A 26,909-nucleotide genomic window follows, 5' to 3' on the forward strand; every position below is an offset into this window, starting at 1 on the left:
TATTACCTTCTTTTGCTTATTTGACACAAATTTTGACCGGTGTAAACCTGCCTTTACCACTAATGGGCTTGGCATATGGGCTTATTGAAAACAGGATAGTCACTCCTACATATCCTACGTAGATTTGAATCAATGACGGGCGAGTTGAGTCGCATCTAGGTATGGCTTTCTTACAAGAAGTAGATTTACTAATTCTTATCTTTCGGATAAGATATTTGATGGCTGTCTTTAAGGCCAGCAATTCTATGGAATCAGTACAACTTACGTCAGAATTCAGAATTTGATTTCTTATAAAATTGCTCTTGCTGAAGTAATTCTCGAGAACCTTTTCAATTACTATTTCCGAGAAGGTTTCATACGAACGACATACTCACCGCCAGTTCCGGTTTGCGGTTTAAGCGTCATGCATTCAAACATCTCCCCTTCACGATCAGTCGCTTGCCAATCCGAGCATATAGATTCTAGACAAATATGTCACACAAGCACACTATTCTCAGTCATATCCGGTTGAGTAACGCTCAGGCTTTTGCATTGTTGGGATACAATGTGTAATCGGTATTTGTGAAATACTTGTACTATTTTTTTTCACGTGACATTGACTCTTTGCAATGCACCGTATGTGAAAATCTGCATCTGTTTATTCGTACGATTTCATCAGCATCTTTGCTGGAATAAGAGATATTGCTATTCACTCCAGCGTCCACCAATTGTACCGTCTGGACAAACAAAACTCATACCTCTTATTTTAATTCCCAAACAAAGTGTTGTTTCAAAGATATCATTTGAGAAACATCGCGATTTAGTTCAAGAAATCGGCAGCTTTCTTACAATATAAACATTACTTCTATAACTTCGACAAAGAGTGTCGATTGCTATATGCGTACAATCATTTGTCGATTGAGCAACCATGGACACTACAAACATGAATATTTTTTCTACTTTCGTAGCTAATTTAGATAAGATTTCGTTTCGGTTATTTTTTGCTGATCCCAGCTTTTATAGTCAGGCTATAGCAGAGATTGAAATTAATTAGCCTGGGACTATCATTTGTTACTCTCAGAAATATAGTCCCTTGCCATTGTTCTTCTGGGGGTTATAATGATAACATTAATGAATGTTTATTAATCTTGTAGTAACAGAAAGATACAGTAATAAGTTAATTGCATATATATATATTTATTGCATATAATTGCTCATTTACATGGTTCCTGTGTTTTAGAATCTTGTAGTTTATTTTACATGGAATCTGTTCTCTTCAGTTGGCACTAATTAGAACACGGATTGGCACGCGAAATTATAAACAGTGTCCAATAAATTCAAATAAACCAAATACATTTTACATCAATTACATTTAAATTAAACAATTAAAAAAATATAAATTTTAAAGTTTGGTAGTCATTTATAGCGTTAAAAAATACGACTTTCCTTAGATAAAACCTTGATGAAAAATGGAATTTTCGGCTGCAACGTAATAGAACGACACCTTTTATCTTTTAACTTTTTTCTAAAAGGCCAAAACAACAAGTAAAATGAGGATGTATAAATTAAACCTAATTTTTTTTATTTTTATTCACGAACTTAATCATTTTTTAATAAAAAATATTTCCTGCATCGCAGCTACTATTCATATTTCCACTAATGTTACGTTCATTCAAGTAGGGTTGTCATATTTAGATTTCTTTTTTAAATATTTTTTTCCTATTATATTATAATGAAGTAAATAATTAAACAAAATATAATCCAGACCTACCCATCATCATCTTTAAGTTGTTATAAAAATAAGGACTTGTTATCATCCATTTCTGGAATGAGAAACGACATCAGTTGATTGGCATTTGATTTTTCGTGCTTTCGACTTTTTTCCTATAAAATTGTATTCATCACAACATTTATTACTGTCATTACACATTATCATACATACTATGGCTGTGTGGAATGGCAAAACCAATGAAAGCTATTTTCACACCATGTAATATTCTAGCAAGCTGTTGGTCATTTTACTATCTACCTCATTTAACAGTCATCAATCATCATCATGAGGCCCACGTCAGACAATGACCAATAAGATTGACATGCATGATAATCGCTTGTGAAGCTATCTGACCTGATCTGGTCTGGCCATTGCCCGTACAGATTGATTTTTATCCCGGTCAGTAACAACTTATGAAGGCGTAAAATGATTATGTTTCATGTACAAAAGAGTATAACAATGTTGCAATATATTATTTAAAAAATAATTCTACACGAAACTTCAACCACAAAAAAGCAGATTTAAATTATTTCTAAATTTCAATGATAGTTAGCGTCTGTGTTAGCGCAAAGCATTGTCACATTGAACAATGTTTACGCCAGCAATTGGAACAAATGCTCTATCACGCAAAACGCAAAAAAATCACGCCGCTTTATTATATGAGCCGCTTAACAACGTTGCTTTTCTATTCCTTTTGTAGGCCCGCAGCATCATTGTCAACAGTGTGTTTCACAGCACCAGCAGCGAGTGTTTGTGCTTTTTGTTTTCCTTTGTACGTTAAACCAACAGCCAACAAACATGGCAGCGCATACCAGCGGTGAAATAAACAATCGCAACACAAGGTCACGCAGTGAAATGCGCCACCGGCACAGCTAAGCCATTATTTGCAAGAACAGTGAAAATGCAGCAAACAAAAAAGTGAAACAGCAGCAGTGGCTCGTTGTATCGCTACAAACAATGTGAGAACGAGTGTGGTTCAATCAAACGTGGTGTCGAACAACGGACCATGAGAGACCAAAGAATCATCTGTTTCACCACGGACTAAAACGAACCCTGCGGTGGGAAATGTGTGCCTGGAAAAAATGTGAAACGATCGGGCAAAATATATAACGAAAGGCTATTTTTCCATCACACCTCGGGCCTTAGTGGTAACCAGTGGCGGCGAGAGATTCTCATTGTCGGTGTTTTTTTTTCATCGCTATCAAATAATCCCTAAATCGTTTCGAGAATAAATCATCCCGTATCCCGTCGGTTGCGATGACGAACGAGTCTAAAATTACGCCAACCGAGCTACCGGGGCTGCATCATCAGCTGCCGATGCTGATGCCCGACGGGACGTTGGGCAACAGCTCTTGGACGGATCTGCTGAACTATACCTTCGAAAATGAGGCACTATACCACGTCAACACGTCAACCATCGAGCGAATCGTCTCGCTGATGGTGCCAGTATTCTTTGGCTTCATCGGACTCGCCGGCCTGCTCGGCAATGGGTTGGTTGTGTTGGGTAAGTGAAAAGTAAAATGTGAAACAGTATTATAAGTGGTAACATATCGCTAACAATAAAAAACACTGTACATTGATTCAATTATCCTCTTTTCAAATCAAATATGCATTTGCTCAACATACATAAGAGCTTTGAAAAAGTCGAAAGCAGCTTGTACAATGGGCAGCCAGATTTAATATATTCAAGCGTAGTGGAAAAAAAATGCTCCAATTCCAGTCCAAGCTAAAGCAGGACAACATTGTAGCTCGATCGTATGATAATCATGAATTAACAATAAGCCATAAAAAGAATTCTTCGTATTTTAATTACCACACGAGTCCGTTTGTACACAACGGTACGCAACATTGTGCCTTTGTCAACTGGTTGAGATGGTCCCTTTTTTGTGGAAAAGAGCTACAAAACATTGCTCACCTGACTGTTTGATACGTAGAAAGAGGGCTTGTATTTGAATTACCTGAGTAAATATGATTGTATTCATTATGAATGCTTGGAAATACTGCACCACTGCTGGAACCGTTCATCTACACGTAGCTAGAATGAGTTTTCATAATAAAATTATGGCTTATGAATGTTCATGATTGTTATTTGAAACGCTTTCAATATAATTAGTATTGTTAAAGGTGTTTTAAGAATTTAAAAAATGGATAATGTTTTCACATAACATGTCATTGCTAAAATCTAAAATTTTGAATATTCTCAAGACGTATTGAAAAATAAAAGAAAAAAATCATTGTTGACTATCAATTTAACATGGATTGGTGCTAATATCTGTAATTGCCGTAGACGCTATTTCAGATTTCATCATTTCAGATTCCTTCATTTTAATTTTGCACTTTATATTATTTCTTATTAAAGGGAATTCGAAGGATATTGTTTTTGAATCTGTTTCATATGAAAATATAAGGAAAATATCTTAATTTTTAAATATTTGATAATATTGACCATTATTAACTAAAATTAACTAAAGTCAGATCCTTCAATAATCTTAAATAACACCTGAACGTATTGATGCTAGATATATTTGGGACATCGAGCTAAAGACAGTTTTTCCACATGATAAATGAACCAGATTGACTAAGTGAAGCAATACAGAGATGAGTTCAATCTAATCAACTTCAAATGAATTTCATGTTTATATTAAAATGATGTGGGTATTAAATTAAATTTACCCGTTCATCATCTCTTATGATGCGCTGTTAATTACGCATGGAAGTATTGTTGTGAACAAAATATTAATGTAATTTAATCATTTGCCATTCCATCTACCATCCAACTGTAAGCTTTTGTCAACACATTTTCCTGTGCTAAAATACAATACAATCAAGCCCGAGGAAGTTTCATTTGCTCACTCAATCCCTTGTAAAACGAAAAACATTTCCATTTTTCCTACATGCTGTGATTGACACTCAGCAAGGCCATCACAGAAGCAAAGCAAAAAACTAAACGAATATCATATCAATCTGCTTTGATGGTTAATGGACGCTGTATGCTATCGACAAGCTTATCACAATACGCCCCCAACATGTTTTGCTTCGAAATGGTAATTTCGTCTTCCATCAGAAACACTCCTCGCAAGGCAAAAACATTTCTAAGAAAAACCTGGTGAAAATTGTACAGCATTGTGCCCGTATGTGTGTGGGTGTATGTCTACCCCGTAGGCTCCGCAGTTCCGATAATGAAATTCATTCAGCGTTCTGCAGTCGAGTCGATCGGACGTGTTTGATGATAGCTAGCCTTGTGGTCTAATAAAGAGTAAAAGTGAGCACAAACGTAACTGTGATAGTGTGAGTAGATTAGTCGTCGTAGCGGCAAGCTATGCCAGCTACGACACGATCGCAAACAAGAGAACAATGCGTGTCCAGTGATAGTAGTGGATCTACGTCTATCGAGATACCTAACCGGAGCAAGAAAACCGGTTTGAAAGAATCAAAACGTAAACGACCTTCATCCTCATCGTCGTCCAGCACGTGCAGCTTAGTGACGGAATATGAAGTAAGCACGAGTGATCAAAGTGAAATGTCCACTGTAGAGATGGACGTCGACGGGTTTCAACCTGTATTGAAAAAACGTAGCGCAAAAGGTGCTAAAACCGATATCTCTGCACCAGTGGCACCAGCTTCTGATGCCAACTCTGCTACGGTGACCCCTCGCGTGGCATCCCCCGTTCCATCTTCCTCGCATGATAATCATGCTACCCCAACCACCGCTCGTACGGTGACCCAAACCTCTCAACGGAAGAATGCTCCGGTTCCACTTGCAACTGGACCCTTAAAGGAACCTAAACTGCCACCAATAGTGGTTAAAACCATGCATATTGCTACGCTTAAGCCTGCATTGCAATCTCTAAACGTCAATGCCCTGTATCAGCTTTGTGGTATTGGGACAAAGGTTTTCGTACAGTCGAAGGTACAGTATGACGCAGTGATCCAATTCCTGGACGATTCTCGCGTGGAGTTCTTTTCTCACGAGATAAAACAGGAAAAACCATTCAAAGCAGTAATCCGCGGCCTTCCTTTGATGGAACTGGAAGACGTAAAGACGGAATTAGTCGAGCATCACCAGCTGCAAGTGCTGGAAATTTTCCGAATTAAACGGCGTAATGAGGAAGAACAACCGTACCACAACCAATTGTACCTGGTACACCTGAAACGAGGCTCGTGTACTCTTGCTGGTTTACAGTCAATCAGGAGTGTGCAATCTGTGATTGTTCGATGGGAAGCCTATCGAAATGGATCTAAAGGTCCTGTACAGTGCGGCCGATGCCAAGGCTTTGGTCATGGCTTGCGGAATTGCCGCTTGAAACCCCGCTGCGCTATATGTGCTGAAAATCATCTAACGGATACGTGCCCTACTAAGGAACAGCCAACCGTTATGAAGTGCACAAACTGCCAGGGACCACACCGTGCCAATAATGTAGTGTGCCCGCAACGTACTAAGTATGTTGAAATTTGCCAACAGGCCAGTTCGCGTTCTCGTAATCAGACGCAACGCCCTGTGGTACGACTGACTCCAGCACCGCTGAAATCTATGCAGGATTTCCCACAGCTCCGTACAATCGCGCCGCCCTCTGCTCACCGCAGTACCGCACGAAGTACTACAGCTTCGGTTACACCGCCCGGGTTTCAGTATAATTTAGCCCAGCGCCTGGCTGCTGCTCAACAATCTGAACCCGCTCCTGTCGAGGACGAATCACTTTATGACGCTGGTACACTTATGGCGATATTCAAAGAAATGGCTACGAAACTCAAGGGATGTCGAAGCAAACACGAACAAGTTGCTGTCCTAGGAGAGCTGCTGATTCGCTATGGATAAATTGAGTGTTGTCACATGGAACGCTCACTCAGTAAAGAACAAACTTATCCCGCTATGCGATTTCCTCCATCGTCGTAGTATTGACATCGCATTAGTGGTTGAGACACAACTGAAACCTACTGTAAGTTTTTCTATCCCTGACTATGTCACACACAGGCTTGATCGAACCGGCTCTACCGGTGGAGGAGTGGCCATCATCATTCGTCGTGACATTACTCACACACTCCTTCCTCACTTTAACACAACAACAATAGAGGCAATCGGTGTACAACTTTCTACTAACAACGGACCACTTCGAATAATTGCTGCTTACTGTCCTCAACAGTGCAACAGCGTGCTTGCCACAGCATTTCAAAAAGATCTGAAAAGCATCAGCTGCGCCACCACGAAGAGTATCGTAGGAGGCGATTTCAATGCGAGACATGGTTTGTGGGGCAACCCTCGGAGCAACCGTAATGGAAACCTTCTAGTCGAAGTTGCTCAGCTAGGATTTTTCACCGTTGAGCACCCTGACCAGGCTACACACATACCGACCCGTGGGAATTCCAGTATCATTGATATCTTTCTGTCAAATATCACTATCACAAAACCAAAAGTGATTGACGCACTAAACTCGGACCACTTCCCCGTCGCAACGGAAGTGGACGTAGACTGTCCCAAAATCTCTCCTTATAGGAGGAGGAACTACCAACGAGCTAATTGGGATCAGTTCGGCACAATAGTCGACAGGAACATAGATTCTACTGAAGTGGCCTCCACAAGTGACATTGAAACAGCGATAACAAATCTGGAGGCGACTATCAGGATGGCGGAGCGGATAGCAGTGCCAGAAGTGCAGGTTAGAGAATCCATTATTCAGCTGGACAATCACACCAGCCTCCTCATCAAGACGCGCAACCAACTTCGTCGACAGCACCAGCGAACGGGCGATCTGGCGAAAAAATACCATGCAGCCGTTCTGTCAAGGGTCATCTCAGCTCGAGTCGAAGAAATACGCAACAACAACTTCGGGAATAAAATAGCTGCTCTCAGTGACAACTCCAAAGACCTGTGGAAGGTGCAGAAGATCCTTAAAAAGAAACCAAGGCCGATTCCTCCCTTGGTTTCCAACACAGGTACGACACTGATAACCGCCGAGCAAAAAGCAAATGCAATTTCGCTCCAGTTTGCCAGCGCACATTCTCTTGGTGACCGTATAAGCAGTCCAATGGAATCGGAAGTAGGCAGCAGTTTTGGTCAACTACAGCAAACATTGCCAACAGCCGTGGAGATGTCGCCTGTAACGGTGAGTGAAATTTCATATACTCTTAAAAGGCTAAAGAATTTTAAGGCACCAGGGTTCGATGGGCTTTTTAACATCGTGCTAAAACACCTCAAAGTCAAAGCTCTCACCTTAGTAAGTAACATTCTTACTAGATGTCTTAATCTAGCTTATTTCCCTGACGCATGGAAGCACGCTAAAGTAATCCCCATACTGAAGCCAGGGAAGGATCCAACGTCTCCGGCCAGCTACAGAGCAATTAGTCTTCTTTCAGCGTTGGGGAAGCTGTTCGAAAAGATTGTGTACAGAAGGCTCAGGATAGTAGTCGATGAACTTAATATCCTACCAGCGGAGCAATTTGGATTCCGAGAGGGTCACTCTACCACTCACCAGCTGTTACGATTTCACAACACGCTACAATGTAACAAACGAGCGTCTAAATCCACAGCCATTGTTGTTCTCGATGTCGAAAAGGCCTTCGATAATGTGTGGCACGATGGTCTGCTGCATAAAATGATGCGGTTTGGCATCCCACTCCATCTCACAAAGCTGATGCAGAGCTACCTTAGCGGAAGGTCGTATCAAGTTTCACTTGGTTCGATCAATTCGCTTACCAAAGACATTCCGGCTGGCGTACCGCAAGGCAGCATACTAGGCCCTCTGCTGTATACATTGTATATAGCTGACCTGCCAGAGCTGCCAAGATCCTACCAACTGTATCTATATGCTGACGATACTGCAGTGACAGTTAAAGGAAGGTGTTTATCACAAATCCGCAACACCACCCAGCGTTGCCTGGATATCATTCATAAGTGGATGACAACCTGGAAAATTGCACTCAATGAAGGTAAAACTCAAGCGATGATTGCCCCACATAGGTGGAAAGAAAAACTGCTAAACCCTACCATAACTGTAAATATGGACGGTATCCCACTTACATGGGAGAACGAACTTAAGTATCTAGGATTAATTATAGATAAAAAATTACTTTTTAGATCTCACACCTTTAATATTGTTAAGAAATGTGCAATACTTACAAAGAATCTCTACAGCCTTATAAATAGAAAATCCAAACTATCATTTAAAAATAGATTGCTAATTTATAAACAAGTATTCGTCCCAACAGCTACCTATGGGATATGTATATGGGAAAAGTGTGCCATGATGCATAAAAAAAGAGTACAAGTAACTCTAAACAATGTTCTAAGAATGATAACTAATGCACCACCAAGGACTAGGCTAACTTATCTCCACGAAATTACAAAAACCTAACTTTAGAAGATATTAGCATAGCTAATAGAGAAAAAATGCGAACATCTTGTATGAACTCATCAAATAATATTATAAGAAACATTTCTTTGTAAGATTAGGTTAAGTTGTACAGTTAGAAATAATCTTTAGCATAAAAAAAAAAGAAAAGAAAAAAAAAACCATTAGCATAAGTTAGGATTAGATAAAACAGATCATACCATATTGAATTCATACCATTCCCACTTGCAAACACTGAACGGTCTCAGGACTAATTGTAATAAATTAGGCGTTGAAAAGCAAAACTGCTGTAACTCGCGGACTCCCCAATATCAGTAATGTAAACATAAAAATAAAATGAACTTTAAGAAGAAGAAGAAGATAATGAAATTCAATATCTTGGCTCAAAACTGGCCCCTTAAACTGGAAAGGGTTGCAAAAAAAAACAAACAAAAAATAACAAAAACAAATCAAAAGTGCACCAACTACTCCTCGAAGCTTTACCGAGGGGCGGTTGAACCGTGAACCCAATCCAAAGTTCCCTGGGCGTATCAATGCCGCAAGTGCTTTCCGACGGGATCTGAAACCGAGCTGAAATCCGACACCGTGCACTAAAAATCAATCTCACTGATGTTACCGTTGCACAAACAGTGCCGCCCTCAGTTTGAGGGTTGGGGAGGAACGGCCGGCCGGGGGACGATAGAACCGAACTATAAAGTCGACCCTTCAAGCAGAATAAAATTCATGACCATTCTTCAAAAACTCCACTCCACAGGCTGGCGGTTGATGGACTTGTTGATTTTTTGCGATAGACGCATGGCAGCAAGCACACCCATTTGGCGAAGAGCATAAATCTTTTACACCGTGAGATGGCACATGCTAAAGGATCGGTGGGTTTGAAATGCTGTTGAAGAGAGTGTACTGAATGGTTGAAGCTGTAGGAGTATATCAGATATCATCACACGTGTTAATTTTAGTAGACTTGTTTGAAATTGACTTGTTTTGAAGAAATTTTTCAACATTTTAAATCATGAAAACAGGATTGAAATAATTGAATCGGTTTACTGTAAGGCGTTTTAAATGTCACTTCGTTTCGTGTATATGAAAAGCTCTGAATTCAAAGGTCTAAAAGCATACTGGAGCAATCCTGTTAATGTTCCATTCTTCCAGAATGTGCATTTTGTACTCCATAAGGATGCTCGTTTTCTTCACAAAAGTGCTTAGATAAACTCGGCAGAAAGCAAACAGCATCGTCATCATCGATGAATGTGTTGTTAAGCGCGCTCGGTGTAGCTTACTTCACTACGGGCAAAGAAAACGATAGCTCCAAACCAAACAACACATCATGCAACCCTATCAATCTTCAACTCCCGCCCAACGGGTGTGAAGTTTGTTTTTACAGTTTCATTTTCTTTGCATACTTTCCGACACGACACGTACGATTTCTGCCGCCCCATTAGAGTGTGCCCATACCGGCAAGGGATCGTGGAACGTTATGATAAGGGTAATTAATCTTGTTCGGCTGCGAAGATACTTGGTTGATTTAACCCTCAGCACGAAACGCCCTCGCGCAGCCAGCCACACCATCATTACGACTAACCTGCTCCATTACAGGCGCGAATATTACCGCTTCCCTGTAGGGTTGGGTAGCCGTACGTGAGCGTATGAATGATGACCGGCACGAGAAGTATCTTTTACACCGTACGGTCGTTCGCTCCCTGCCATCCGTTCCTCCATTGAAGTCCATTGACGCACGGGCTAAGTGATGAATGAAGCAGGCTCCCAGTACTATCCGCGGTGGCTGAAATTCCCATGAACAGGCCATGGAGTGGTACTAGTACCCTTCCATTTGCTAGGCCACAGAAAAGGAACGGATTTGCCCCGCTGCAGCTCGCGGGGGATTATCGCTCGGCTAACTCAAAACCGAAGGTCAATCCTCAGGGGGGAGAAGAATACGGCGAAATGAAAGTACGGCTGTACGGAAATTCTAACTAGCAACGTATTCACTGTGTTTGCTTCGGAAACCCTCAAGAAGCTAGCAGGAGTAAAGTTATGTTAGTCTCACAGGAAAATACTTTACCTCTTTGCTACTTTAATGCTCTCCGTTCAATCGGTCCCCAGTGCTTAGCAAAGGGAACTTTGTGGAATATTCTATCCACTTCTGTTGCTACTGCAACATCTACACGCAGCAGCTGTATGTTCCTATCCCGCAGGCAAAACGTCGATTCATTGCACTGAACCCTTTTCAACTTTGCTGTTCAGGAATTTTCATCGCACAACCACCTCCGGAGGAGTCCTTTTGCCTTTGCGCACTATCATTATGTTGAATTCCACACAGCAGCTCAGTATTTGCAAGTGGTGACAACATCAAACAGCCATGCTTTTATTGCACGAAACTCGCATCACACACACCCTTGATGACCTTCTGCAAGGGGAAAAAAGTGGGAAACTTGAGAAAGTGTTACCATTCCGCATGAAAGACTGGGCGTCTCCATTGGCACAGCAGCGTTTTTGAAGTGTGGAAAAGATCCTGTTTTCGAGCTAGGGGGAAAAAATGAACTATCACGATTTCATTTTACGACCGTGTGCATTGTATAACTTTGTATGAAAACTTTTTCCATTTTTCAATAATGACCTGCCATTGTTTGTTCCGACACGCTATACATTTGATCTAGTTTATATAAGATTATACCATTCGTAGTTGTGCATTCTCGTAAAATGAAGTTTGTAGTTTTCACAAAGCTGTCCTTTCTACATAACTATTGCATCATTTGATAAATAATTTACCTTCCTGTCATTCTATTCCATGCCAAAGACATGCAAAGAGCATTAATTCCAAGCCTAATTAGCTAGTCTAACAAGATTCGTCGTTTGTCATCTTTGCGAGTCGATTAGCTATTGATGAATCTCTTCTTTTGACACTAGCATCCGGTGAAACATTTCATCCTCACTATCACTAGCTTCGTGGCACCTTCTGCAAACGCTTGCTGGGGTTTCTCACTGTCCCTTTGCATACTGATGCTACTCACTTCGACTTTCTTCTGTTCGAATCTCCTCTTAGGTTGGGCAACGCAGAGCGAAATATTCATTCTTATTGAGACACACCCAGCCAGACGGAGGGAGGACCAGAAGCTAATCTGCATTTAGCTTGCCCGACTTTATTACATTGACACAGGATAAAACTTTTGCACGGATGGGCGTCAGTCAGTGCCACCATTACCACGAAGGTCCGTTGCAAATTGAAAGCCATGCGCCGACCACGGTTGCGAGAAGGAAACGGCCATTACAGGCAGGCTGTGAAACATAATATACGCTACCTGCAAAGTCCCTCGGCGAATGTTTTGGAAAATGAACACCCCAAAAAATAATATTGATGTGCACAGTTGAACGTAGGGAGTGAGATACGGCTTTTTTCAATTTGTCCCAATGTCACCGCGGGGAAAATAATAATAAAAGTATGATTGATCGGCACACTAAAAAGCACAAGAATGGGGACATGATTCGCAACATGGTTTACACTTTACTGGAGCATCTAGCCCGCTTGGAGCTTGTATGTAAATGTACACCGTAGAATTAATAGAGATATAGAGCGAGAGTGCTATCTTAATTCAAAATGATGTATTTTGCCATTTTAATGAAGCCATTGTGCCATTCTATTCAATATTTTCGTAAGAATAATTAATGTCTTAGCTTCAAGAAAGAGGATTTTAAAGATTAAACATGAAGTAATATTTTTTAAAGTTTTTTTTTATTTATTTATTTATGTATTAAAGCTTCAAATTCAAATTTACATTTGGCTTGAAAATTATGTCTCTAACTCTGGTCTGTCTTACCCCGAGACCAAAATATTTATTCTATGAAACAGGGATGATCTAGCAATCGGGTGAATGGATGGGAAAACTCCCACCAGGCCAAATGGATGAGTATCGATTCGCCAACCGTATCCACACTGTCACACTGGCTTGCCGTGGGTTCAAACAATAAATCACGAGAAAGCCAGACCAAATAGACTAAGCAGCTTTCGATAGACGAAGGTTGCAGAGCCAAAAACAAATAAGAATAAAAGAAACAGTGACATTCTTCAGAGTTAAAAGCTAATATTCTGGGCCGCATGCGTCCAAGCGTTTATGTTTATCTTTTTGTGTAACTATTACCTTAGAGAATTGTGTTAGCTCGTAATCATATCGTCAGCCCTTACCGCTTGAATGGGTCTGTCAGAGGGCAGAGGATAAGCTAAAAATGTTTAAATAATTTCGTGTAATGTCCAAGGCAGAGCATGATGATTTAAGTCGATCTAATTTATGGGTTAGTCGGTTTTTGGTTAGATATTGCAAGCTCTTCGTTGTTTATTCGTTTCTTTAAAAGCTAGGAAATAGCCAAAATTTAGGCGAAGGCAAATTTGTCTAGTGCGAAATTCAGTTGCCATCATATTGCATATAAACCCTAAAAACAATCCCTACAACTGTGGATTTCTATGGATTTCTGCGACTGTCGAATAGCAAAAAATAACCTACGAAATGTTGGAGAAGCGTTGTTAATTGAAATATCTTCTGCCAAATGAGCTGCTTCCTACCATTTTCTCACACTTTACTTTCACACTCTGCTCACCCTTTTTCCAGTGGTTGCCGCGAACCAGAGCATGCGATCGACCACCAACTTGCTGATCATCAACCTGGCAGCGGCTGACTTGCTGTTCGTCGTGTTCTGCGTGCCTTTCACTGCCGTCGACTACGTGTTGCCCGAGTGGCCCTTCGGAGAGTATTGGTGCAAGTTTGTACGTGACGTCGTATGCAAAAAGAAAGAAAGAAAAAACTCCCCAGCTCACTCATGGGCTCGTGGCAAACTTCCAAACAGCTCCGTAGGGAAGCTGCAAGTCGCTTGCTAATGCCCCCATTTCTGCTCTCTTTTCGTTTCGACAGGTCCAGTACATGATCGTCGTCACGGCACATGCCAGCGCGTACACACTCGTCCTGATGTCGCTGGATCGGTTCCTGGCAGTGGTACATCCCATCACCAGTATGTCCATTCGTACCGAGCGAAATGCTTCACTGTAAGTGGATTCCTTAGCTGCTCGCTGGCACGTGGTTAATTTTCCTCGAACGAAAAGACGCAAACTCTCGCTGCATGCGATGTCTTTTTTGTTGTTGTTGTTGTTGTTGTACGGCCCTTCTGGCTCGTGCGATGGCTGGCTCGATTGATTTGCCTTGTCCACTTGAGGATGACAAATAGCCTCTTAGCTTGTATGTTACAACTAGGCAAAATGAGGAATCGCTCATCATCGCTTTTAGTGGGGGGCGATACACGGTCCCCACGCTTAAACCCTCTACCGATCCGGTGTGATGACAATCCGTTTTGATTCGACTCAGTTTATCGCTCGATGCTTAACTGAATCGATTTTTCTCTCTCCCTCTAACGCTCGGTCTACTTTTGCTTCTTTTTACTTCGCAGTGCTATTTGCTTGACGTGGTTTGTCATCCTAACGACGGCCATACCGGTGGCCATCTCGCACGGAGTGCTGTTCTATCCACGCCAGGGTGGCTATTATACGGCATGCCTTTTTCTTCACAATGAAGGCTACAGCTTAGTTGCCTTTCATGTAAGTAGATTCACACACATTGATGTTCTTTTTGCACCCATTTTATCATCACTAGCACAACACATTTAATTACCTACTACCTAGGATGTTGCAGGCATCCTAATTGAATCCTTTCTATCCGTTGTTTGGCGTTGATTACCAATTACCATCTCGAAAGCTGGTGCGTTGGTAAGCGTTTGCGTTTGTGATTTATCACATCATTTGCTATTGAGATATCAAGATCTGAAACGCATGATGAAATACTCGAAGACTGATTAAATGATCTGAAACCTGGATTTTTGCTGCTTCATTTTTTACGAAGTACAGTAACAGACGCAGTAACATATTCTGGAACGTGCGATAATGCAGTGAGCAGTGCCTTTCTTATAAATAAACAAACAAGCATACCATCCAGTTTCACGTGAAACACATAAATAGAAAATTACGCTTCCCATTTCTTGCTACCGCTCAATTTTGCATTGTTTTTTTCACACTCACCGCCCGCACACCGTTACTGCAAAGGTGAACAACACAACCTCCAGACGAGCTTCCGTTGTGTTCGCTCGCCAGGCGTAACAGTTTAATGGACACACAGTTTCCGCAATAATGCGCCTCCGCACCGTGCAAACCGTGGTAGCATTATACCCGCTTAGGTCAAGCGAAATCAGACAGGAACGGAAGTAAAAGAAATCTGCAAAATATTCATAAAACCTTAGACCACCCTGGGGCTACTGCAATGGTTAGTAGCAAGTAACCATTGCGCCCTCGTGAGAGTGGCAAAGATGCAGACACAGACGGAATAAAAACCAATACAAATTCCGGACACAGCATTGCGAATGCGCTCCATTACACGCGAAGCCCATTCAGTAGTACGCAGCGGACCCAAGCGCCCGATGATGGGCGAAAGCTCGTGCTCGAATCGCCTCTCTGGGATGTTGCAGCAACGGGCGGCTCCACGACCATCGATATAGGTACGCGGAATAGGTACGCCTCAGAGAAAATGAGAAAATAAACAATCCTCCGGCTCGTTGTTGGCGGCTAGTACAGGCTCCCATTGGTCGTCTATCTTTGGAAGAGCCAGAGGGTATTCATGGAATGCATCCAGTGCGTCCCTACGTATAGTCGCCACTTCTTTCGCCGTTCTACCGCACTCACGTTGCAAAACAAACATTGCATGTAAACAAATACATACGAAGCAAATATAGTACATCGTGTCGGTCCCCTTGGTTGGCGTTATGGCGAGCGTTCGTTGTAAAGTACTTCTTCTCTTAACAGCAGCGAGCTAAACATGCTTGGTACGCTTTGCACGGAGCAAGCACCGACACACTAGCTGGGTCCACACTCATTTAGAGCAGTTGAGAGACAGGGAATATATGAAAAAAAAAATAAATGGAACCTGAAAAACATGAACCCATCTCCGAAGCTTTTCCCAGTTTGTGCGGCTGAACTTCACCTCGAAACGGACATTAAGCTGTGGGGCATGCTTAGTTACATCGCGTAACATGCTGTGGAAATGCGGAGGCAAACCAAAGCCGGTTAGTGGTTTCATGCTTCAGTTCGCTACATGCCGATTCTAATACTGCCGTCGAAGGAGCGCGTGTACGCTGTCTTCTCGATGGAACGAGCCATCTTTTCAAGCTCGAGCTATTTTTATCTTACTCCGGCGGAAAGAAAGCCATGTTTGCGACGAGAGTGAATGAAGGTTTAAACATGTACGTTCATGATCGATTAAATGCAAACCATTAAATTGTAAAACGGTTTAACATGTTTTGAAACGTATTGCATAAGGAGAAAGGTGGCTATTAAGCAGCCATGATCATAGTTGTGTGTGGCAAGCTGTAAAAACTCTTGTCGAAAACTTTTCTCACACGGCTGTCTCCTCGTTGCCACGGATGTTTGATTAAATTAATGTAATAGTGATCAATATTCTACATCTTTTTGATTAAGATTTTATACAAATTGAAAAAAACCCAACATTCTGCTCTGATGCAAACAGATTAGCAAAGCAAAGTGTTTTTACTCAGGGGCCACGTGTGTTTGGATCTGAAGCAACTCTGTTCCATAATATCTATTGAACGGAGAGGATAAAAAAAAGTTTCCAACATCAAGTAATGCTAAATAAATAGAATGTAGACAACATCAAAACCTACGCCCGAAAGTTCTCAAGCTGTGCAGATATTAAAAGCTTCATTTAGAAGAAAACAGAATGCTGCTCTAGTGCGTGGGCTGTGAAGATTTTCAAACATGTCCACCGTGCAAAGGAATCGTATTACTTCATCATTCGACACACTCGCCGGGTTTGTTTTCTTTGATCTGCGAACAGCAGGAGCTATCGCAAATTCAAAACACTCTGCCATCGAGCACGGATATCCGTTACACTGTTTGATCGTCAAATGGGTGTATGTGTGCTTTTTTTTCTTCCTCTACTCCACTCTACAAAACACAGCAGCTAGAATACATTGGCAGACGAACTGATCCTGCACGTGTCCCACTTAGATGCATCCGATTCATGTTTCTGGCATTTTCAATTCATAGCCGTCTTTCATAGTTGGTTGGGGTATCAAGATCGAACTCTTTTCTGTCGCTGTACACTGTACTGCTCATTGAAGACAAATTTCCCCATACTTGTATTGAACGAGTAGTTACAAAATAACGTTCCAACAGCATGCGGAACTTTATCAGAGTACATCCGCCATTCCTGGAACGCTTCGAAGCGCTCAGCACCACTCACGCTTTTGTATCGCAGTTTCATTATGCACGAGTATGGCAGCAAGTCGATGATTAATTTCTGGCAGTAAGAGCAAAGCCGCCGGCCCGTTCGGCCCACGGCTGCTCATTAAATTCCGCGCGAATCGCAAATCGATGATGCTCATCGTAGGCTTCCTTCACTCAAACCCTATTAAATGAAATTGGTTCGAATGCCTCGAACCTTGGAGCTGGGATTCCGAGCCGATTGCCATAGCTACGGGTCTAATAGGACCGCACCAAAACGGGCACGCTTTGAATGGTCACACAGAACGGTCCCAAAAACCGTACCTCATCCGTTCCAGAGCAGCACAGCACACTCGGTGCGCGAAGATACAAGCATCGTTAACACACTTCGTTGCATTTCCGATTGATTGGGTTCTTTCTCGATTTTATAGTTCCTTCATACCATACGCCCCTCGCCCACCGCAACAACCCTCAAAACCGTGCTCGTCCCGCCATTCCGGGTTTATGGTGGTCGGTCAGGTACGTTCGGATAAATTTAATCTAATGCAGAAGCGTTTCGCCAATCGCACAAATTGTTTGATGAGCATACACTTTTGCGGCCCTTGCCGTGCGCAAAACAGACGCAAGCAAATTTCCAAATCAATTTGCACATCTTCCAGCAAACCCATAATTTTATATTTCGAATTATGCAAAGAATACGGAGATAGACTGTGGCGTATAATTCCCGGGAAAAAGCTATTTGCGTCAACCATTCGACTGTAATCACCGAAACGGGTTTCGGGCTTCAGCATCGCACTAGAGCAATAGCACCATGGACAGCAGCAGCAGCAGCAGCAGTAGCAGCAACGGCGGCAACAACAGAACCAAATAGAAAAACATTCAAAAACCTCATAAAATTACATCACACAGCACATTACGGCAATTGGTGCGTGAAATTTTGTGCCAATAAAACTTCCATAAACTGGCGTAGCGGGAGCACTCCCGCAGAAGGACTTCCGAAAGACAAACCCCTGCCCGTGTTGGTTGCGAGTAAAAACCACTCACTTGTGGATTCCTCACTCATCCTTCCCAGCAGGCTGGCCCATACCGCACGTCTCACGATTGCACTCTCGTTTGCGCTAGTCGGAGGGATGCCGGATGCCAACAGCGAACAGGCAACAAACTAAAGAGTAGCGAGAATAAAATTCCGTACAAAACAGGCCCACACACTTCACAGGAATTTGATGAAGAATATTTTTACATAATCAAAAGCAATGATGCATAGCGTCGAGAATGTGGGACCAGCTATTAGGCTGTTTCTTGTGAAGAATGGAAATAGGAAAGGCTTAGTGGTAATTTTCAACAGTCTTACGTCGAAAAAGTTTCGATCGCGTAATCGAGAAGGAATAATAACTCTTAATGGAAGCTGTGTTTAAGATTTACGAACAGAAATTTTGGAAGAGGGAATGAATATTTTTCATTGTAAAAAGCAATCTTCTTCTTCTGCTTTGGCGCAACAACCGTTGTCAGTCAAGCCCTGCCTGTACCACTAGTGAGTCAAGGCCTGTCTGTACTACTAGTGAGCATTGGGCTTTCAGTGACTTACTAATGATTACACATAGCAGGATAGTCAGTCCTAAGTATGGGGGCCACGACTCATACGATTCGGCGCTTGTAACCCATGACGGGCATGCGGTTAATTCGTACGCGTTGAAGACTGTACCACCAGCGAGTTCTGTATGTAGTGTTTTTACTACCTTAATGCCTTTAGAGCACTGTAAATTCTCAAATGATTCGATGTAAGGTCATTGCCATTCTGCAAACAAATTTTTCGGAGCGGATTATTTGATCGTACTTCTTCAAAAACGCGATATTGTACCGTTTCAATTTCCATTGACTGTCTCGTTTGATGCGATATGCTCGGTCGTGAGGTTAGTTTTCTATCACAATGCCAGAAAAAAAGGTTGAAGCCAATGAACCATACGCTCTTCAACAATTTAAGTCGACCAATGACTGCCATGCCCAAATGTTCAACTCGAGAAAATTCTGAAAAAGGGTCAACCTGTCGAATCCGATCTTCTAAAAGTACCCAACAAATTGTGAAGAGCTGTAATTCAACAACAATAGACAAAAAAATACATTAAAAAAAAAACAAAACATTTTAACAGGAATTAAAAAAAACTTGACGAAATAACGTTAAAATTGTAACAATAAAAATATCCTCGACGTTGCATACTAACTTGAGCAAGAAAGATACCATTGACTCATCCATTCAGTTATGCGTTATTTTCCTGTAAGTCTCAAAACATTACATCCACAATCTGAGAAGCGAAGAGAACGAAAGACACGCTGACAAACGTACGAGTGCAATGAGTTGTAAATTTATTCACTAACAATTTAAGTGTGCGATTCGCGTGTGCTCGTACGGTACACCTGCATCTCGAGCATTCAACCAGCTTCCACGTCGCATTCGAAATGTTTGCCACGTTTCAAGGAATGCCAATCATTTGGTACGAATAAGCGACAGGAACATGATCCATTGAATGCGGGAAAATAAAGAACAACAAAGTAGCGTACCATTGTACTGAGCTTTGGCAAAGAGTTTGAACCAAAGGCGAATGGTAATTTGTGCATCTGGTGGATAGCATCTTGCTAAAAAAAATGGCTACCATTCTTATGTATTTGTAAGGAAGTTTTTGTTTAAAAAAACTTGAAAAAAGACAAAAAATACATACATTGTGTAATAGGATTGTCGAACAGTAAGTTGGTGGATGTTACACTTCTTTGTGTGAGAAAAACAAAACACCTGAATTGATGAATTTAATCTCACAAGCAATCATCAGTTTGATGCACACTGTACACTGAATTAGAAGCACAATTCCCAGCGCCGTGCAATTCCAACAACCAATTGAATAATAAACCATGCATTTCGCAAAACACAATCACAATACGCGAAACGTTCGTCACAAGTATATTAAACCCACGTTCCGTCGCAGCTCCTTCATGTTGAGAATGTTTACCCACGCGCACAAACTTTGTATCGTAAGCACCATTATTCTGCACACTTTGTATCGGGATGCAATAAAAAAAGTGGAATCAAACACGGCCCTGTACCCTTAGTTTACGACCCACTTCCGTCGAGCGGGCGGGACACTGGTCGGAACCTTAACACTTTTTCACGCTTAACAAAAAAGGGTTGCCTAATCCTCTTTCCATTGGCCGCCGGCTGCAAAATCTTGTGCCAAAGCTCCAAACGGCCCCTAGGGTTGGTTTATAGCGGCGAACGTTTAATGTGAAATTTATGCTGCCGCCCCCTTCCGGTCATTGCAAAATTCCAGCTTAGCGTAAAAACAGGCCTTTGCCGGAAACGTTATTTTTTGCATGATTCCGTTGTCGCTTCATAACGCGCCCGGAAGGCGAATGATTATTCACAAAACATCTAATGAATTGTGCGATGCTATTCGTGGCAATTTACGTTCGCGGCTTATGAATCATAACGTCTACCAAGTATTTGTTCTATACTTTCTACAGGGCGATACAATAAACAACAAATCAGTTCCGTAGGAGTGGTAACAATAATTTCAAAATATTTATGCTTACACATCTATTTTAATTAGTCGCCTGCCCAATTAAGTAGCAAACCTTCGGGGCGAGTACCGGCTTCGAACGACGAAATCCGTTCGACGCTCATGAGAGAATGAGAATCATGAGATACAACTGTCAATAATTTAAAGACGTTTATATCTACGATTCAAGGATGGTAAAGTTTTGAATTTTGATCTTTTTTGCCGTTGGTATTGGATTTCATTCGTTACATCATTATTGGATGATTTGTTATCAATTATAAGGCAGCTTTACTCACTTTCTTGAAATTTTAAATGAACTTAGTTCAAATTTAGGAGGGACGACCGGATTGGATTTACTTTATAAAAATGTATAAAAATACTGATTGATTTTATTTTAAAGAGTTATAAACGTTATTTACATGGTGAAAATGTTTAGCAATATTTTTCTATAAAGTTTTCAGCAGTGTAACAAATTAATGCGAAAAACATTAATCTTTATATATATTATTATGTTATTGCATAATACTTTATGTACTTTCTATTTGTAGGTATATAATATAATATAATATTATATATATAGATCACAAAACATTTTCAAAATGTTACATACCTCTAAGTTCAATTTACTTCAATCATTTAAAGCAAAATTTAAAGCAAAACGTTACATTGAAAACAACATTCGTTTCAAATCCGCAGCGCAAAACCTCGCGGATTTCTCCCCATACAAACGGGAACGTTCGTCCCCGGCAGGTAGAACTCATTCTTTCACGCGCTTCTTACGGTCTCTCAATGGTACGTTATTTTAAAACTGAGCGCCAAGTGAGCGCCTTCTGACAACCGCGGCGAACGGATCTCGTCGTTCGAAGCCCATAGTCGCCCCGCTTATCACTCTACTATCCACAACCCCACTGGCAAGCGTCGAGCGTACCAGCTTGCCATCCCAGCCATGTTGAAGTACACTAAAGCGACCCCAGCAGTACCGACGGTGCAAGGCAACAACACTATTTCCCTCCTTTTTAAAGTTCGCTCGGTTTGGTAAAGTCACCCTAACCAATACGGTCGCTGTCGTCGTTCCTCAGGGACGGGAGCCAAAAACTTTGCCATAAAATCAGATCCGCCCAGTGTTGGTCGGCGACTGGTGCAACATTTGAACAAGCTTAGCCGTTCGGCGACAGGCGACGGTCCACGACAGCATGAGTCACGGCGAAACAAGTGTCCCGTATTGTTTCACTTGAAACTTCTTGAGCCCGGTGAAGCAGAACCGGAGAATGAGCAACAGAACCGCTCGGGGAAGGATTAGCTTGGGCGAAATGTGTCCATCGGATAGCTAGTTACCCGAACTACCCGGTTCCATATTTCATACCACACCGAATCTCCCACGTATTTCTCTCCCAAAACTAACAGATTATTGCAGCAGATACTGCGTTCTAGGGAGGGATGAGCAACTGGAGCTCGTATCGGACTAATTATCTCAACTTGTAATCTTTGAACGTATCGTATGATTATGCCATCTGCCAAATGTCGTTGTTGGTTGGTTTTGTTAGCTTATGCGCTATTTATGTATGTATTTATTTCTCGATTAGGATGGTCACATGACAGTGCTGCGAGCTTAATACTTTTAGGACTAACTAGCTTAATAAGTACGAAATTTTTGTTTCAGTTTACATTGTAATAGCATTCTTACGCCAGCAATCTGAAATTCAGAAATTTAAAGTGGAGTATGAAGCATGTGATGAATATATCTTTGTGTTGTTCTGAATTTCAAACCTTTATAAAACATTCGATTTAAGTAAATCAGTCTATATTTGACGAATGTTTATTTTTCTACCAACCAAAAGTTCATAAGGTTGCTCACCCCTGTAAAAAGAAGTTATCGAAAAAGGATACACTTTAAACAGATGGCAGAACTAGCACTAAAGAAAGATACCCAGTCCGTGTTCAGTTTAAGCTAAAAACGAGAAGAAAGAAAGAAGTCCTTCACAAAAAGATGCACATTTACACAAGCCATCACGAGATGCTGCCTAGAACAAGTAAACTTGCTGAATGTAAAGAGTTTCAGTGTTGATTGCAACAGAACACAAAACATCACAAGGGTGGATTAATAACAAAAAACCATATCCAAGAATTTTATGGTTTTCGAGCAAACCCGATGTTGCCATTGGTGAGTTTTTTTCCCTGTACACAGCAGTGCAATGTTTGTGGAAAAATATTATCCATTATCAAGAAATGCATGAGCATGAATGTTATTTACTCTTTGAAATTCATACGAAGCGATTGTGGCATGGCATTTCGGTGAAAACAAAAAAAAAGTTTAGGTCAAAAGATGCAAAATCCCTACAAACTCTCTCCAAATCCTATGTCCAGCCACAGGCGAACCTTTGTGTAAAAACTCACTGTACAATCAGAAGCAACATCGCCACCGCACTACTAAATCAACATTTATAGCAACGTAGATTAAATTAAAGTGCATCCCATGCGTCGTCGACCCACGAGCAAAGTGGCTGCCCAGTAAAACATCCGGGAAACTGCATTCTACGCTTCCGTTCGCCACCGTAGCGTAGCGTTCTGCTGTGTCCAGCTGGATCAACTTGTAATTATGTCCACGCCAGTGTCCATCATCCGAATCTTTGCAAGCGGCAGCGTCAGTGTATGCAAATGCAACTTGCCACGAAAGCAGGACAGGAAAAAAAACCGTCAAACCATTAATAGGTCCCTGCACGGAAATTGGGTTAGAATGTGGCCACTGGGACGTTGCTATGCATCTCGCTACCAGGCCAGCCCGGCGGGGGACGAGGGTATTGCCAATTTTAATCCATTTATTGACGCGCGTTTCCGGTAATGAACCGAGTATAAACTCACCCGAACCGATCTGAACATGCCGGAGGGAAATGGCACGTATTACGCGGTGGATTCCATTCTCGCAACGACTTCCGGCACAACAACCCAATGGTTGCCATGCCCGTGCTGTTGACTGCGAGAGGCTGTGGCGCAGAACTGTTTCGAGTAGCAAGCACCAGTGAGAACACAGGGGCGTTCGCAGCATTACGTTCTACATTGTTCTGCTTCAAGCTAGTTAGCTGGTGCTCGTTATGCTGCCTCGTCCCACGCGACATACCGCATGTCATCGCCTTTCGCTCTGCTGAAAACTTTCCAATTTCCAAACAACCCGCTTCACAACATTTCCATGGCGATCGCGGGACGGGAGCGGGGACAGCATTTGTACAACCTTCACAAAACAAAAGAAAACGTTCAACTGTCAAAAGTTTTAAAGTTAATTTAATGGAACGACAGCGTGCGCACGGAGCATGGAAAGCGATTAGGGACGACAGGATACTGCCCGCAGAATCGAATTTGTTAGCAGCAGCAGCAGCAGCAAAAGCGAAAAAGATTCGTACGGGACAGTCGCGAAATTTGACTGACATGTTCTTATGGGATGCGATATTAATTGCTTCCCGCTTCCTGCTGCAGTTTGTTGCCCTATGTGATGACTGAGCAACCACAGCATCCCATTGTGGCTGTGTGTCGGTCAAAACCGACCTTGGAACGTGATGCCCGTCTCGGAACTCAGTTCCGTAGCGGTTCCGTTTCGGTGTTGTTTAGCGAGTTGCTCAAAAACTTGTTTCGACCGCACCAATCTACTCGGTGAAACATTTTCCAAACATGAGTCAAATTTTATCCATCGTTTCCAACTAAAGTGATAGCATGTGCACCGGTTTTGGTTTGTGGATGGACCTGCTAAGGATTGTTTTATGTGTCAGTGAAATAAACGAATCTCAAGAGTCTTCACTCCCTTCCCGGTAGCAGAAAGATCTGAAAAGAGAAAGCAGCTTACCGGACAACATTTAGGGTGACAGGGTTTGTTTGTTATTCTTTTTTTTTTCAATGAAGAAGTTAAAACTTTATTCTGAACGAACGATCCTTCTTATGACCATCGTCGAGTGCAAACTTTTCCCCACAGCTCCGCACACCGGATGGGACGCTCCCTTCGTTAGCGCAACCGTTTGTAGCGCTCCTACCCAAACTTTCGGTCTTTCATCAAGCATTCCAAAGTGTCAAATTAGCTTCCCGGAGATTGTGGAACGCGATGATTGGAAGGTATCTCCGGACCGGACCGTTTTGACTCGGATCCTTGAATCACGCAGCGGGAATGAATGTTCTTACCGCGATAATTTCGAAAACCATCGACATGTCCTTGGTTTGCGCAAATTGGGGTAGCTAACTCTTTCGCCGGCTTCAGACCAGTCGCCAGGACAAACCGGGACGAAGTGTCGTGACCTTTAGGTAGGGGGGTTAAAGAATTGCCACAAAATTAGTTTCACTTAAAGTATTTACGCGTTGCGAGATGGGCGGATGGGCGAGGAACTTTTTGTTCGCGCTTAAAAATAAACCAGTCTTGAAATTTCTAATCTTGCTGATTGATGAACCAACTTTCGAGCAGGTTTTGTTCTGCAGCTTTCCTGCTGCTGGCGCCGCAATTTGGCTTTGGCTATAAATACAGTGGTGTGTATTTTGAAGATTATCTCGGAATTTACTGAGAAGAAGAGGTCGGGTGTCTCAATGAATGGTTTTCAAATTCTATAGCATCAGACCAAATTTAGTTGAAATGGAATGTAATGATGGAGAAATAAAAACCTGCTGTTCTATAGTACCGTCACAGTTGAAGATTGATAATCTTATACATACTTTCTTCATAATATTAATAAATAACGTAATGTCTGATAATTTCGAGAGAAGATACCATAATACTAATAAAAGGTCCTTACAGACATTGCTGCAACCACGACTGTCATCCACTTATTGAATTCCATCATTTTGACACAATACGACGGCATTTTCTTACGCATACTGTGCTCTTACTGTAAACATGTCTACATTAGAGCAACACCAGTTGCTTCTGTAATTGTGTGAATTAATCACGAATTATTTGGTTACAATTGTTATAATACTTATAATCAGAATTGTTAATATTACTTTGTAATCAATCGATGTGTTGCTATTTGTCAAAAAAATGTCGAACCAACGCATTTAATCGGGTAAAGGGTACAACTATAAATCTCGTTCTAATTAAAACATTCCATTAGAGTGTTAACCCCAGACAGAATTATTTTGCCTGAAATGAACCCCATTCCACCATCACTTGTTCCACCGCGAATTGTTGCCTTAGGGAACAAATTTATATCTTCTATTAATTAAATGAGAGTAATGCGCAATTGCTATCTTTGCTTCTACAAATTAAGAAGCCCCATCCTATTCAACTGTCCGGTTTTTACATAAATCAACAAAACGAAACACCCTCACAGCAGCGAGCTGAGCCAAAATCCAGCTCCACAATCACTGCACATTGCAACAACAAACCCGAGCAGGATGAAAATGAAAGCTGCTGGTAGGAAGATTGCTCCTTCGCCAGCACGAGAAATTCATCAAAATTAATCAACGGCATTAATGCGATCATGGGCGTACCTTAGCATGTGCCTGATTAAGCGAACAGCTCTACCCTTACACCAAAACCCACGCACTACTACTTCAGCGAAGTTTGTTAATTGATTCACCGTATTTTGCGCATCGATACGCGGTTTGCTCTTCTCAATCACATTCAAACCGTGTGCCCATGTGTTCGCGTTCATTGCGCTTGAGCTTATCGATTGTAGAAGCTGCGTGAAATCATGATGTGGAAAACTCTTACCAATCATGAAACAATAGCGTATTAAAGTGTGGGACGCAAAAGCCTATGCTAAGCATCTTCATCTTCATCTTCAGCCTATCTGTATTTTGCTGGTGCTATTTTCGCCTCTATTGGTTGTTTCATTTTTGGCAATATTTTAAGAATGAATAAAAAAACAAATACAGATACAAGCCATTCTATATGCTGCCCTGAAGTAAATCTACCCTTTGCGGTTATGACTTTCCACATACTGAAATGATGGGGAAAAAATGTTTTCCCCCTTTTGCGGGTCCCATATGCGTAGCGGACCTACCGAGTGTAAGCTTCTTTTCCATCCGCT

At 41.8% G+C, this 26,909-nt stretch overlaps 1 protein-coding gene across 6 annotated transcripts in view; it reads left to right on the plus strand.

Annotated features, from left to right (window-relative positions):
- LOC121590508 (allatostatin-A receptor) overlaps positions 1-26,909 on the plus strand; it is a 49,514-nt gene that overhangs the window by 8,217 nt on the left and 14,388 nt on the right. For all 6 annotated transcript variants that reach the window (XM_041910260.1, XM_041910263.1, XM_041910259.1 and 3 more), the window contains exons 2-5: positions 2,451-3,254; positions 13,695-13,849; positions 13,995-14,125; positions 14,524-14,671. In XM_041910260.1, the coding sequence (XP_041766194.1) occupies positions 3,008-3,254; positions 13,695-13,849; positions 13,995-14,125; positions 14,524-14,671 (681 nt within the window). In that variant the 5' untranslated portion in view covers positions 2,451-3,007. The remainder of the gene's footprint in view (positions 1-2,450; positions 3,255-13,694; positions 13,850-13,994; positions 14,126-14,523; positions 14,672-26,909) is intronic.

Source organism: Anopheles merus, chromosome 2R (genome assembly GCF_017562075.2).
Source record: "Anopheles merus strain MAF chromosome 2R, AmerM5.1, whole genome shotgun sequence".
In the NCBI taxonomy this organism is placed as follows: domain Eukaryota; kingdom Metazoa; phylum Arthropoda; class Insecta; order Diptera; family Culicidae; genus Anopheles; species Anopheles merus.